At 37.6% G+C, this 16223-nt stretch overlaps 1 protein-coding gene across 10 annotated transcripts in view; it reads right to left on the bottom strand.

Moving 5' to 3' along the window:
* MYO9A (myosin IXA) overlaps positions 1 to 16223 on the bottom strand; it is a 217363-nt gene that overhangs the window by 32440 nt on the left and 168700 nt on the right. For all 10 annotated transcript variants that reach the window (XM_074233066.1, XM_074233060.1, XM_074233061.1 and 7 more), the window contains 6 exons: positions 12673 to 12770; positions 11178 to 11371; positions 5752 to 5960; positions 4998 to 5114; positions 2510 to 2701; positions 2096 to 2143 (listed from right to left, as the gene is read on the bottom strand). In XM_074233066.1, the coding sequence (XP_074089167.1) occupies positions 2096 to 2143; positions 2510 to 2701; positions 4998 to 5114; positions 5752 to 5960; positions 11178 to 11371; positions 12673 to 12770 (858 nt within the window). The remainder of the gene's footprint in view (positions 1 to 2095; positions 2144 to 2509; positions 2702 to 4997; positions 5115 to 5751; positions 5961 to 11177; positions 11372 to 12672; positions 12771 to 16223) is intronic.

The raw sequence follows: 16223 nt of genomic DNA, 5'->3' as shown, positions 1-16223 counted from the left end.
ATTGGAAAGGCTTCTTGTTTTGAATTCATGGAATCCTCAATTTGAAGTTGGTCATTTGACCTTACCCCTCACTTTACAAATGAAGATAAAGAGTCAGAGAAGTTCCTTAGACTTCCCCAAAGGTACAGAGCAAGCAAAGCTGGTGGGGTCACACTCAGTTTCTCTGACTGGACACCAGGGCTTCTGCCCACTGCTTTCCATCCATGTTAGAGTTAGTATAACACAAGACTATAATCTGTCAAGGATCTGTTTGATCTGCCATATATGTAAATCATAATCCTCTACATTCTTTTGCAGATGGTCTTCATGACTTCTTGTGGTTGAAAAAATCAATTTCCTTAGGACAGAATCAAATCCTTAGTCCAATCCTCTTATTTTACAGATGGGGAAACAGAGGCCATAGGGAGAAACTTTCCAACGCACCACTCCTCACATCACGCTCCTCAGGAGACTGTCAGAACTGATCTGTGCTGGCACAAGACTTATTTTTCCTAGCTTTGTGCTAGCTAAAAATCTGATTAGCAGGTTATGCCTTGATCAAGTCCCTGATAATGTTAAGTAACCTAGGGGCCCCAAGTACAATTATCTGGGCCCCCAGCAGAATCACTCTGCTTCTGATAGGGACCACTTCTGACAACTCTTGAAAATGGTTCCCAATAACGGCCTCTAGGCTCACCCTTCCCTGGCTCCAGGGCCTCAGCCTAGTCTACAACAGCATTTGTCCTCGTGCCTCTAACCCAGGAGCCTAGAACTACTCCCTCTCCCAGACCTTGCCTGTCCTCCCTCTGGCCTTCCCTGAGCTTACAACAGACATTCCCCCCAGATCCAACTGCTTCAAGGCCCCAGGCGGTTAAGCAACCACTCCTCATAAAGTCTTCCTTCCACCCTCAAGCTTTTCAATGAACATCTGTTTCACTTAATTGAAAACCTAGCACTCCTCTAAAGACAGATCCCTTGCAACTCATTATCTGGCAAAAACCGCAAGGAAAATGAGCACAGAGCAGCAGAAACTAGGAAAAGACCAACATCTTACACAGTATACCAAGATAAGGTCAAAATGAATACATGATTTACTTATAGTTTGAGCTTCAATTTTTAAGATAAAATAGCCTTTTTTCTGTAACTTATTTTAAGTCAAGGAAGACATCTTGCAAATGAAATTCTACACTCAGAAACGTTCTTCTTCAAACTTCAAGCTTTATCCATACACAGCTACATAGCTTACCATTTTATCATTGGCCATAAATATATAATACTGCTCTTGTTAAAAAAAAAAAGTCTAAACCGTGGGGGAAAAAATATTGAAGCAACTTCTCTGATGGACTTATGATAAAGAATGCAACCCATCCCAGAGTCAGTGCCAATGGTATCTGAACACAGACTGATGTATTCTTTTTTTCCCCTCACTTTATTTTTCTTGAGGTATCTTCTATCTTTTTGAGGGAAGGGAGACTTATGCTTACTTTCACAACAAGATTATTATAGTAAAGTGAAAATAAATCATGAAAGATTAAAAAATGTCTTTTTAATGTCTTTTAACATTGTAGATTAAAAAATGTGTAACCATTGGCAGAATTTTTTATTTAGAGCACTTAAAAATGATTACATTAGGATTGAGAAAATATGTAACCTCTTAAAGGTATTAGAGACCAGTTTATGGCCTCTAATTTTGTAGCTTTTATTGAGAAACCTCTCTGCCTTATGAAATGATTATTAATAACTAAAAACAATAAGAATTGAACTAAAGATAGGTTCTATCATATACGTTCACAATTATGGATGTAAATGACTTTTTTAAACTTTATTTTTTTATTTATTTAAGGCAATGGGGTTAAGTGACTTGCCCAAGGTCACACAGCTAAGCAATTATTAAGTTTCTGAAGCCACATTTGAACTTAGGTCCTCCTGACTCCAGGGCCGGTGCTCTATCCACTGTGCCACCTAACTGCCCCAATGTAAATGATTAATTCCAAATTTCTAGAATATTCATTATCTAACCATGTCTGCAGAAGTATAATGGCATTTCAAATCTTAAAAACCTAAATTTGCAAAATAGTGTTTCAAAACACAGTAAAATATATAAATGGTAACTTACATTATCAATTTCTTTCTTTCTCCATTTTTTTCTTATTGGTCTTGGTATCTAGAAAAGAAATATGCTAATGAAGTGACAAGAAGATAATTAAATCTTTTTTGCAATGTATTTATATGTGGCATAAATCTTTAGATCATAATCAGACAACTTTAAAAGCCATCACTGTTCCTGAGTCTGGTCAAAAAGTACTCACAAAAGTCAGGAATTAAATTAGGTAGTATATGATTTACTTTTCTTCACAAAGCTTTAATTCTGTCTAGAAACTATCAGTGGATGATAAATAGAATCCTAGGTTGAGAGCTGGAAAAGACATCAGTCTGTCAAGTCTCATGGTTATTAGAATTTTTTTCAAATGTGAGAAGTTTCTGAGTAATAAGACAAGTAGTCAATAATTTTGATTCTCTGCAAATTTACCTTTACTATCATGGAATCCAAAAGGTTGAATTCAACCACGTACTCATCAAGGAAGACTTTAAAAGTATTGATCCAAACTTTCACGGGGGAGGATTCACTGCAGTCCAGTTGCTCAGCTCTTCTGATCTTCTCTAGAATCTGCTCAAAGAGTGCGTACAGGTCTCTGTACCGAATACTTTTAGCCTCATTTGTCTAGTAGAGATACAGAAGAGGTCAAAATCAAAGTTTTATGAAATACAATTTATCTTGATTTATTTAGTATTTAATTTTCTGCAATTACATGTAAGAACAATTTTAAACCTGTGTTCTCAATACTTTTTGAGTTCCAGATTCTTTTTCTCCCTTCCCACCTCCCTAGTCATGCAAACCCTATTTCCATGTTGACAGCTTAGTCATGTTATAAAAGATGAGCTCTATCTGTATCAGATACTATCACTTCTTTCCTAGGGATCAATAGCACTTCTATCCCAAATTTATGAGAATTGTCTTGGATCACAGTATGGTTGACAAGAGCTCACCCATTCACAGTTCTACCTCTAACATTGCTGTCACTGTGGACAACGTTCTCTTGGTCCTACTCATTTCACTTTTCCTCAGTTCCTCAAAGTTCAGGTTTTTCTGAGAATACTACCCAGCAAAACTGGAAGTCCTCTTCCAGGGAAAAAAGATGGACTTTCAATGAACCAGGGGAATTTCAAGTGTCCTATTGGAATGGCCAGAGCTGAACAGAAGGTTTGATCTTCACATACAGGACTCAGGTGAAGCACAGAGAGTGGAGGAGAAGGGGAAAATATGAGGGACTTGATGATGAACTGCATGTATTCCTGCATAGAAAACTGACACTGATAATACTCATATGAACCTTCTCATTTAATAGAGCAGGTAGAAGGAGCTGTTACAGATGAAGCACAGGAGAGAGCCGAATTTGAAGATATAATATAGTGTAAAAATAGAGTCAATGGCTAAAAGGGAAATGTAATGGGAGAAAGAAAAAGGAGAGGTGGGACAGGCTAAGATATTTCATATAATAAGTTTATTATTACAATGAGCTATTGCAATGATATGGAAGGGGGAAGGCAAGGGGGAATGAGGGAAACTTCGCTCTCATCAGAGGTAGCTAGGAGAGGAAAAGCATACACACACACACACACACACACACACACACACACACACACACACACACTCAATGGAGTATAAACATCTAGAGTAAGAAGGAGAGAAGGGGGCCAGGGGGAAGAGGGGTAAAGTGAGTGATGGAAGAGAGGATGGACCCTGGGGGGAAGAGTGGTCAGATATAACACTTTCCTCTTTACTTCTTGCAAGGGGCTGGGATTGGATGGTCTGTCCAGGACCATAGGGTCGGGTGGATGCTGGGCCTTAGGGGAAAGGGTATGTGGGCTCTGGGCCTCTTGGCCCCAGGACCAGGGATCTGTCTGCTGGGCCACTCAGCTACCTTACAGCACATTTAAGAAGAGGGACAGAGTGAAAGAAGAGAGAAAATATAGTATATGGTAGTGGGGAAATATGAATGGAGGGAGTTGCGATCAGCAACGGCAATGGTGGAAAAATATGGACGTAGCTTTAGTGATGGACTTATCATAAAGAATGTGATCTACCTGTGACAGAGCTGGAGGTGTTGGAACACAGACTGAAGCACATTTATTATTATTATTATTATTGTTATTTGGGGGCTGGGTGGCTTGCCTGGGACCGCACAGCTGGGTGATTACCTGGGTGCTCCTGGCTCCAGGGACACTGTGCCACCTGGCCGCTCCTACTATGATGATGATTATTATTTTATGTCTTTTTTTTTTTTGGTTTTTGTAGGCCAGTGGGGTTGGGGTGGCTTGACCAGGGTCACACAGCTGGGTGATTGTTGGGTGTCTAGGGCTGGATTTTGGCTCGGGTGCTCCTGGCTCCAGGGTCGGTGCTCCGTCCACTGCACCACCTGGCTGCACTTATTATTATTATTATTATTATTATTAATTTTAATTTTTTTCTCTTTCCTTTATCGCTCATGCAGGTCTATATTTTTGGGGGGAGGGGTATTATATTTACTCTTAAACAAGAACATTTTATAATGTATAAAAACCCACCATTTGTACAAAATAAGAATAAACAAATAAATTAAAAAAAAAAAAGAAATAGTAAGCCAGCCCCAAGTGGAAATGGAACAGATGAAAGCAGGATCCCATGACAATCATTCATGAAATCAGACCTATGATGAACCCTTGTGCTTCCAATATAAGTGAAATAAGGAAAGGCAAGTTTTTATAAAAGAAAAAAGCAAATCTGAAAAAAAAATCTTATGTGACTAACTCAAAAGTTAAAGCTCTTACTCTGACATTAAATATGGCTTTTCTCATCTTTTCCAATAAAGGAAAAGAAAATTTTGGAGACTTCCAGGTTCACCTGGACCTCTAGATCTTCAGTCCAATGTTTCAGTTTGTAGAACTATCGTTAAATTGTTCACTGAATAGTCACTTACTGCCAGTGCAGATGAGTAAGAGCTGAAGATGTTTTGCCGAAATTCTTTTAGTGCGTTTTTAAACATAACATCCACGAATGTAGCTGCCTTGTTGTCCTTATTATCCAACTCATTTATCTAAGAATAAAAGGAAGGAGCAAAAATTTATATAATAATTGCATTACTACTAAAACTCTCGTTTCAATGGTATATAAGAATATTTAGAATATAAGTTATCTGTAACAGTGTTTAAAATCTTCAAAGCTATCATTAACTCCAACCTTCTAATTTATCAAAGTGACACATTTCCATGCACTTTACTCTATGGACCAATAAAAGAAAATATTGGGAATTGAGAAGCTCTGGTCAACTAGAAGATGTTAGCTTCCTGATATTAAATTCCCTTCACAATTTATTCTAAGAATTCCAACAATTTGTCAAGGTTGTTTATGCAAGTATAACTCTGATGTTAACTAAGTACAAATCCTTGTCAGGGCCTTGCCGAGATGAAAATGTTTCAATTTATATGCCCAGGCATCAGCTGAGGATTAGCTAAAGTTTGGCAGAAAGATCATGAAATCTTAGGCAACTCTTGAAGATCATGTCTTTCATGAGAAAGGTGTTCAGCTTTATCCTGGAGAGGGAAATTTCATCCAGGTGAAATCCCAAACAAAACTAACTTACCCAGTCACATAGACTGGGCCCTAGGGAGTATCTAGTTTGAAAAAAAACTCCCATGTTGTTATCAGTGAACTCATTTAGGAGATCAATGTACCTTTCTTAGAAGAAATTCTTCCATGTTCTTCAAGTCACTGGCCTTTGTTATAATGCTTACAGTGTCATTTTGCCACTGGATAGACTCCTCTGCACCATATTTTTTTTCCTCACTGCGTTTATGCTTTTCCTTTGGAGAAGGATCTTTGTTCTCTTTAAATTCCTTCTTACTCTGGTTCTTAGGGGATGCTGGGTTATGCCGTCCTATCCCTGCAATCCAAAACAAAATAGCAATGAAATATTAGCTGTTTCGTACTCATTTCCTAAAATTTTCATTGTATTCATGCATTTTTTAGAAATACATTGATAATCACACCTCAGTATGCCAGAAATATAGGCAGGTTTCCCTTATAAAAAGCAAATTATTTCCAGATTACTGAAAAAAACCCAGAAACAAAAAATCAATTGGCAGATGTTTGTTAAGACAATGGGTGGAACACATGGGCTAGAATCAGGAAGACCTAACATACTAGCTATGTGACCTTGGGCAAAGCACTTGGCCTCTTCTTGCCTCAATTTTCTTATCTATAAGGGGGAAGAATAATAGAGATCTGCCTTGTTGAGTTATTGTATAGATTAAATGAGATAATGATTGTAAAACACTTAGCAGATTAAATGAGATGATTGTAAGAACACTTAGCAGAATGGCTGGTACACGGTAATATAAATGTTAGCTTTGAAAGATGAAGGAGAAAGGGAGAAGTGCTGGAGGATAAGAGAAGGGAAAATGAAAAATCTGCACACTGGACAAATGAGTTCTCAGTGGTCCAGGGATCCACCACTGGATAGTGGAGGTCCAGAAAGTGCCTGGAAGAAGAGATGATGCCGGATTAGATTGGCAGATCAAGGGATTGTCATTGGTTGAGTCCACTAGATTTGAGAAAGACATTTCATCAAGTCTCTCAAGATAATTCTTGCGGCAAACGAGGGGCTTATTCTAAGGTAACTTGGGGATAAGGACAGCTAAATTAGTTGAATGAAAGAGTCAAGAATTTCATGTTCAAACTATCAAAATGGAATTTAATATGGAAATAGGTTTCTCTAAATCCATCTCTTTCCTATACCTCAATTTCAAGAAGGATAAAGATGGAGGGGGAATCACTGAAATCTGGCAGTTAAGAGATTACTGTTAACTTTGGAGAGAATAGTTTTAGTTAAGAGTTGGATTTGGAAAATAAAATAGGTAGATAAACAGTATAAACATTTTTGGGGGAGTTTGCAAAGAAGAGATTTAGGACAATAGTTTAAGGAGATGATACAAAGTGTTTTTTTTTAAGTGATGTTAAACATCTGGACATGTTTGTAGTCAACAAGATAAAGAAGTCAGTGGATACAGAGAGATTGAAGATTAGGAATGTTTAATCACAGGAAGCAGAGCTTCCAAGTGGAAGGGTTAGCTTTGGCAAGAAGGTTAATTTCTTCATGGAATCAAGAATGATGATGATGGTATAGAACTGTGGTACTGGGGAGAAAGAGAGAGATGCTGATGTTTGGGAACTGATATTCTTTGTTAAGAGTAGAGGAGAATCTAATTTGGGGATCTGAAGAGAGCTGAGATTTGGAATAGCTACTGCAGACAGTGAGATGGGAATCAGTAAAGAATTGTTGATGGGGGGGTTAGTTCTTTGGATGTCTCCAAAAAAGAATCACAGGAACATTAAAAGAATAGAAGTTTATAACCAAGCACATAAAAGCGAACATAATTCATGGAATTTATTGGTATTTTCTTTAAAAATACTTTGGAATTGAGATTTGTAATATTAATTACAACCCTTTCTGGGTTTTCCTATGTGTTAAAAATTACCTCTTATTCAAAGCAATTAAACTTTTCAAAAAAAAGGGAAATGAGATTAGTCTTTCCTTGTTCATGATGAAACCAGGCCACCTCTTTCTGATCACAGCTTCCCTTTCTAGATGTTCACTAACCATTACTTTCTAGAATTTTGCCAGGAATCACAGTTAAATTCAGTCAGCCTGTGTGTTTCTGTGGGTATAGACAGATAGGGGTATCTATATGTCTATATAGATTTTAAAGAAACAAGGAAACATGGCTCTGCTCTAACTCTTCAGTACCTCTCCTGGACTGAGGAGAGCCTGAGAATGGCTCAGCAATCATATCCATCACTTCTTTTATTTCCCAGGGATTCAATTTAAATAACTTCTCAAGAGGATAGAAAAGAAAAGACTAGGAACAAACAAGAAAGATGGGAGTGATTTAAGGTTTCATAAGGGCAAGAAAAGAATCAGTGGATTGGGAGATTTCAGTCAGAGGAAGTGATTTCAGGCTGGAGGTGAAGCAATTTTGTGTGGCTGACAGAGTTGCTAACTTTATAGTTAATGGCTTCTAATTACAAAGGCTTAATGCCGTGGGTTTGGTCATAAAGAGACAGAAGAATCTCAATGAATGAGGCATTTAATTCTTTATGAAGGTATCAGGTGAAGATCCAATTTAAATAATTCCCATTAATTCCTGTTAAAGAATTGGAGGTCAGAAGGACATTCTTTGCTTACGGATTAAGAAGTCTAATGGGGAAGTCTCTATACAGAATGAAATATTGTTGAAGGGCTTCTGGCTTGGTGGCTAGCTGTGGAGAAAGGCATTATTGGGTTTTAGGGAAAATATAGAATCCTGACCTGGCTCTGGGGGTGGGTGGGTGGGACTGTCTGCAGTAATGAATGGTTACCATTTTTGTCAATCAGCTTCTGTACTCTCCAAAATCATTTGGGGTTAAGTACCATCGTGAGGTGGTGGGCTCTTTGTTTTTGCCTTTGTGCTTCCCCCTTCTAGCACAGACCTTAGCTGGGATTAATATTCTCTGGGAAGATTTTGATTTTCTCAAACAGAATAGTTAGAAATCAGTGAGAGCATAAAACTTTGGTCCTATGACTTCAGTGGACTGGGCAGATCAAAGTTGATGATCAATCAGAATGGAATGGCAAATTTTCATAACTGATCAATGGATGGCTTTGTTTTCCTTTACATTTATTAGTTACCAGGCAGAATTAAAAAAAATTTTTTTGAGAGGGAAGATAGATAGTGAGTGATGCAAAAAGGAGAAAAGAGAGAGCATCATGGAAGAAGCAAAGGAGGTTCAGGGGAAAACGGAGATAAGCTGGGCAGCTTTGGCACTAATGTGATGAATTTATCATATTATCTCAGGAAAAACAAAAACCAAGTTGTACATAAGGAGAGATTTAAGTTCAGGTATAATCTCTTTCTACAAGGAAATGAAAATGATTATGTTTTGATGATTGTCAAGTTCAGAATAACAAAATAAGCAAGCCAATAAACAAAGAACTCTTTCCCTTGGTCAAATTGAGAATCCAAAGGAAACAAAAAGTTATCTCCAGTCTGCCTTCCTTTTCTCTCACACAAGTAGGACCCAAGTAAACTGAATGTCATCATAATGGCAAGACTCTTGGGAAAGAGTTTCCAAAGTGCATTCTCTCCCTATCAATATTGTTTGATGCCTTTTTGAGTGTTTAGTGAAACTTCCAACTATCTGCCTGGGGCAAGATGGAATACCCATCTAGGTCGACCTTTAGGAGTGTCAGTCACAAAAAAAAAATTTTTACTAGCAAGCTAGCTGAAATGTGTCATTGTTCAGCCAGTCTCACAGAAGAGCAACAATACTAACATGTAGCTCCATGGGAAAGTAGTGAAGAGTGGTGTGTGAAGCAGAAAAATTATTGGAAACTATGTGGAATGGCAGTGGCAAGAAATTATCTGTGACCATGCCAAGGGAGTTATAGAAACAGCCAAGATAAAAGAGGTATAGGAAGTTATCAGGACACACAGCTATGAGATTTTTCAAACACTAGTCAGTGTTAGGGGCATTCTTTTCTTTTATACCAAAATAAGAGACAATGAATGTCTTGATTTTCCTATGTGATTTCCTATGTGATTTGCTTAGTTATTCTACACCAATTAAATGCATTGCTATTTTACTAACAGATCTTGTTTATTCTCTTGATAAAGAATGAAACTGATGGGGGTTTTCAGATATACTTGCATAACATACCTATCCAAAATAGCAAACATAGGACCCTGTGAGGCTTGGTTACACATTGTACTTTCTGATGAGTATGAAATATTAGAAAGTAAAAAGTGAAGCCAACTCACAGTGAAAAATCTTGAATGCTTGATTATAATATCAAAGAGTTTCAGCTAAGAGGGTTATTCAAATTTCTATTTTTTTTTTTTAGGATTTATCAGGGCAAATGGGGTTAAGTGGCTTGCCCAAGGCCACACAGCTAGGAAATTATTAAGCGTCTGAGACCGGATTTGAACCCAGGTACTCCTGACTCCAAGGCTGGTGCTTTATCCACTACTCCACCTAGCTGCCCAATTCAAATTTCTTAATAGAAGTTCAGCAGAAGGTAAAGAAGCTCATGAACTATTTTTAGACAAGAGGACTTCTTTCTAGATAGCCATCCACTTTCTTAGGATGAATGAAGCAACTGGTCCACTAAGTGTTTAAGAAGGGAGATGTTGGGGGTGGCTAGGTGGCACAGTGGATGGAGCACCAACCCTGGTGTCAGGAGTACCTGGGTTCAAATCCGGTCTCAGATGCTTAATAATTTCCTAGCTGTGTGGCCTTGGGCAAGCTACAACCTCACTGCCTTGTAAAAAACAAAAATCAAACCCCCCAAAAAAACTGAGAGGGGAGATTTTTGTTGACCTACCAATTAAGCATAAAACAAGCTTCCAGACAGAGACCTTGGGGGAAAAGAGGAAAGAAAGAGCAAACAATAAAAATGAGAAGTTGTAAGGCTGAAGCAAGGCTTTGGAGCACCTTGCAGAGTCAAGTAAAAAGGAGAAGCCTGGGAGAAGAACTGGCTAGGAAGGAGCGCTTTACCAGCAGTTAGGATAAATGAGAAAGAGCAGCCTGGCCTATAGGAAAACAATCAGGTAGGACTAGAAGAACAGACTTCTACTCCTAGATGGAGGTAGGACTGGAACACACACAAGCCTGGGCTGGTAGAGGGGGTTAGCAAAGCAGCAGCGAAGTCAGTCTCCTCTGCCTCACTGATGGATCTCGTGCTAAGTCTGCAGTCAGGAAAAGAGGCGCCTACAAAGGCTACTTGTTCACCAGTGTGACCATCCCAGGATTATGTGGGCCTGAGAGAAATAAGAGCCATAAAGCACAGTGCTGGCACAAACTAAATGCTAAGCAGACGTTATTCATTATTCTACTGGTAACAAGTGATGCCAAAGTGCCTCCTTCTCTCTTCACCTCCTGTCTCTCTTAAGGATAAGACCCAAGATCAACCCCTTCAAACAGTCAGTTCCACAGAATCTGCCAGGTTCACCTGGACAGCTTCTGGCAGGTACAGTCTTCTAGTCCAACACTCCTTGTCCTCCCCATCAGAGGGCTTGCTGAGCCCGCAGTGACAACAGCCCCTCCCTCCTCTCTCTCATCTCACCTTCAGGATAGTGGTGGGTAGCATACAGATAACCTAGCTCTGGGTCGGTTGACGATTCATTCGGATAGCTGCAACCTGGCTGGGGGTCCATAGAAGAAATTAACAACTCCGACTTCGAGGTAAGCTTTTCTCGAGAAGCCTTCTTATCTCCATGTTTCCCTTTCGTCCAGAATTTCATCTTTGCTTTCTGAGGTCTGTTTAAAAATAAAATTAAAAAATGATGAAATCTAGGATGAGGCTGTCCAAAAATCACTTTGTAATCTAATTCTACTGTTTTAGTCTAAGACCCAAAAGAATATTTAATTTTCCTTTTCATTATGAGACCTGTATGAACTTCACCTGTTTAGAAGACTGCAAGCAAAGCCAACAAGCAGGTCAGATGTCTGGATCCCAGTCCTGTAATGGTCTACACCAGAACTGGGCCACATCAGTTGAGTCTTCTATCAAAACCACTGACATCGGAATGTAGTTAAACAGCAGGATTTGACCTCATTTCCAGTAATTTCAAGTAATCAATGAAAAACTGTCTTAGGATAACTCATATCTAGGGGTAAATATGTTCATTTGGAACAAATGAAAATAATTCTCAGTCTCTGAATGATGACTTTCCCTCTTCCCCTTACCCCTTTGGTATTTCAATATTGCTGCTTTTTCTGTGTTATTGTCTCTCTCTCTCTCCCCATATATATATATATATATATATGTAGTTTTTAGGTTTCATACAATTGCATTGGTTTTAGGGGTAAAGCTACCAAAGCATACACTGCAGTCATAGGCAAAAGTTGTCAAACAGCAAAGTAAGGCTCTTTGCATATGTATGTGAGTATGTGTGCACATACACATACACACAAAATAACATATACATATTTAATAATGCAATGAAGACATGGACCATCTCCATTAGTAAAATCAAAAGATTTGAAGACAATCTCATAATTTTTATGCTGGAAGAGACTCGAGAGGAGCAAATTCATCCTCTTATTCTTATCCAGAATAGTCTAACTGAGGAAACTGAATCCCAGAAAAGTGACAGGTATAGTGGAAAACACAAAGGAATTAAGAATCTGAGTTCTAATCCCAAATCAAGCAAGACCTTGAGAAATTATTAAGTCTTTGGGTTCAGTGTCCTCCTCAAATTAGGAAACTGAACAAGCTTCATCTATAAGGTTCTACTCCAGCTCTAAAATGAAAATTCTACATAAATATAAGTTAATTTATTAAGTATCTTACCCCAAGTCACATAGTTGGTATTTATTAGAATTTAAGTTTCCATATTCCTAGTTCTACATGCCTTCCCCCCACACTATATATTTCTATCTTGATGTTCCACTAAAGGCAGTTTTTATCATCTTTAAATGAGTCAATATCAATTGGGGAAAAAATGCTGTTGCTGAGAATCTAAGAATATAAGTTATGCAAAAAAAAGTCAGTCAGTGGATTACACTTATTCTTATGGAAGGTTTTAGTGTATCAATTCCAAATATTTCCAGCATACCTTCCATCAGGAATGGAAACTTTCCTTGTAATATCTCCTTGAGACATAGTCTTCTGTTGCATTGCTTGGTCCTTGGCTGAAGCAAAACGCTGAAAAATCTGTAATGATTACAGATGTGAAAGACTATTTAATATTAAATGATTACCTGACAACATTTTTTTAAAGTGAAACACAAGGCTTAGAACTACATAGGAATTCCAGAAGTTAGGATAGTGAAATGAAAATTTAAAAATATGCTTAGTAATAGGGGAAAAACAACAGACTGGATCAGAGGTGCAAATCATGTATCAAGGGACTCTCTGAAGGGAGTTTGTCCTCTAAAAGAGCAGAGATGAATTAGGCTCACTGGTGTTTTTGGTAAATGGAGAATCTTTATTTGCCTAGTAATTCCAAATTTAGACCTGATCTACTGATAAGTTTAAAAATTTCCCCAGACTTTTTAAAAGCAAAGTACAATTGAGAAGTACCTCTTAATATTTCACCCTTTATTTGTAGAGGTTTGGTGAAAAGCTATTCCAAGAACTTGGAAGTGTGCTGTTAAATGCAGTTTTATTAAATATCAAATTAAATTTAGACTTTGGCTTTGTTTGGTCATTTATTTAAAGAAAAGAAATTTAAATAGATCACTCACTGTCTTAGTGACTTAAGTATAGAGCTATACTATCAAGTGTCTTTTTCTCATCCATCCAATCTGTGCCAGGATTCTAATAAAAGAATAATATTTTCTAAAGTTTTATTACTTATAAAAATCAATTTAGAATAGAATCATAGAATTTTAGAACTGGAAGGGACTCCTCTCTCATAGATAGCAGTGATATATAGCGATTCCCTAACTCAACCTCTTGATTTTAAAAATCAGGAAAAGTGACACTCTGGGGATATAGGAGATGGGAGTTCTGGTTTTGATGTGTTACGAATGAGTGATGTGACCACAAGGAAATTAAGTCTCTCTTGGTTTCATTTCCTTACCTGTAAAATGAGAATGTTGGAATACAGGACCTTTAAGGTTCTAACTCTGGAAAGATGCTTTGTTAGCAAGCCATGTAAAATAAATCATTCTGACATGGCCACTTAAACAAATCACTTCCCTACTAACCTACCTATCTACCTATCCATGTGTTTTACCCAGAGTTTAAAACAGATTTTATTTTTGCCATATAAAAGCAAACAAGTACCCATTTATCAACAGAAACAGAAAGCATCATCTTATTTAAAAATAGAGAAAAATACTATCTTTTCATCATACAAATTGCTTAATCTTGAGAGTAGAACAAAATGACTTTCAGAAGTTAGTAATATGCTGAATGTGAATTGAGGGCTAGGTCATGAAGCTACAGCAACGGGAAATAGATAGGGGGAATAGAAGAAATGGTAGAGCAAGGATGTGCTAAAAGATTTAAATGCTGATATATGAATCAGAACATAAATCTAACCACCACCACCACCACCACTTTCTGGTTACCCAAACAATATTTTTTTCTTACCACAGTTTTATGTCCCCTTAAACAATATTCAGAATAGTCTAACTTGCTTGAATACACATTGGAGGGTGATCTAAGGCAAGCAATTTTATCTTTGCCCAAGCAGCAGCAGTAGGAAAGAGTCTTCCAAGTTAGTTTTTTTTTTGAGTTTTCAAGAATCTTTGAAATAAAGTATTTTATAAAACTTGTTCTAAAAGTTCAATGATCATTTGCAAAATCCAACTTGGCACTGGACAATACAGAAGAAAAATGTCATCATTAATTCATTAAAAGCCTTACAAATGGATTCTGCTATGATGATCATTTTAAGTTGAGAAAACACAGCAGTAGGAATTGAAAGGACTCACTGAATTCTGACAATGGTTATGGTGCTACACAATGCCTTACCCTTATAATTTCACAATTTTCCCCACTATGATTAAACTGTTTTCTAACATGGGTTATGCTGAAAAAAAAAAGGGGGTTGTGTGTTTGACCTTCAAATACAACAAACATGTTCCCAACTTCCAACAAGTCCCATTAGAAAGATCTAGAAAACAAAACTTGGTACTGGATGTGTCCTCTTACCCTGTTATCTCATATTTCTCAGCTCTAGTATGGCTACATTCACTTGTTAACTGCTTAACAACAAGAAAAATGGACTCTCTATAGAAAATGAACAAAAATGTCTGGTGTTTCAGAGGGCAAGTCCAGGATGCTTTTGCAATCTCCTGGCGCACTAGGGACCTCACACAAAACTGGAGTCTGAGGCAGTAGGTGCTCATGAAAGCCTTACCTGGTTGCACCTCAAATACCTACTCCATAGACTAACCATGATGATTCATTCCTAATGCATGAGAATTAGATGGCTCAATGTGATGGATAAATCAATAAATAAATGTTAAGTAACCACCTACTATGTGCCAGACCATCAAAAAAGAGGACGTCCTGCCCTCAAGCAGTTTCCAGACTAATGGAGGAAGACTACATACAGACAACTAAATACAAAGTAAATTACATAAATGAGAAACAAGAAATATTTAACAGAAAGAAAGCTTAAGAGGCAATGGGAAAAGCTTCCTCTAAAACACAGGATTTTAGTTGGAATTTAAAAGTATGGGAGGAGAGGGAAGTGCCTGTGGTTATCCACAGATCAGAGCAGAGGCAAGAGAGTAGTCAGAACCCCTCATAAGACCTTGGAGTTATTAAGGTCCTGGGGAGGTATCCCCCAAAACCCCCAAACCCTTCGAAGCACAGTAAATCAGTCATAGTTTGAGGAAATGAGTAAACATCAGAAAAAGAAGAATCTGACCATAGAAAATGACTTTGGTGCCATGGAGGATCAAAATATACATTCAGAAGATGACAAAGGCAAAGCTTCTGTATCCAAATCCTCAAAGAGAAATAGAAAATGGGCTCAGGCTATGGAAGAGTTCAAAAAAGACTTAGAAAAACAAGTAAGGGAGGTAGAGGAAAAATTGAAAGGAAAAATGAGAGGGATGCAGGTAAATCATAAAAACCAAGTCAGCAGCTTGGTGAAAGAATTCCAAAAAATACTGAAAAAAAATACCATGTTAAAAACCAGTTTAAGCCATTTGGGAAAAGCAACCCAAAAAAAAGCAAACAAGGAGAAGAATGCCTTGAAAAGCAGAATTGGCCAGCTTGGAAAAAGAAGATAAAAAAGCTCTCTGAAGAAAAAACTCCTTCAAATGTAGAATGGAACTAAAGGAAGCTGATGACATTTTGAGAACTCAGGAAGAAATAAAACTATTCCCCAAAAAACCAAAAATTAGAAGAAAATTTGAAATATCTCATTGAAAAAAAAAACTGACCTTGAAAACAAATCCAGGAGAGATAATTTATAAAATTACTGGACTACCTGAAAGTGATGACCAGGAAAAGAGAGTAGACTTCATTTTTCAAGAAATAATACAGCAAAGGTTGCCCTGAGATCCTAAAAGCAGAGAGTAAAATAGAATTTGAAGGAATTCACCAATCACCTCCTAAAAGAGACCCCAAAATAAAAACTCCCAGGAATATTATACTCCAGAAATCTCAAGTCAAAGAGAAAATACTAAAAGCTGCCAGAAA

The sequence above is a fragment of the Macrotis lagotis genome, chromosome 4, assembly GCF_037893015.1.
Source record: "Macrotis lagotis isolate mMagLag1 chromosome 4, bilby.v1.9.chrom.fasta, whole genome shotgun sequence".
Taxonomy (NCBI): Eukaryota; Metazoa; Chordata; class Mammalia; order Peramelemorphia; family Peramelidae; genus Macrotis; species Macrotis lagotis.
This window is presented reverse-complemented; position numbering and strand designations above follow the sequence as displayed.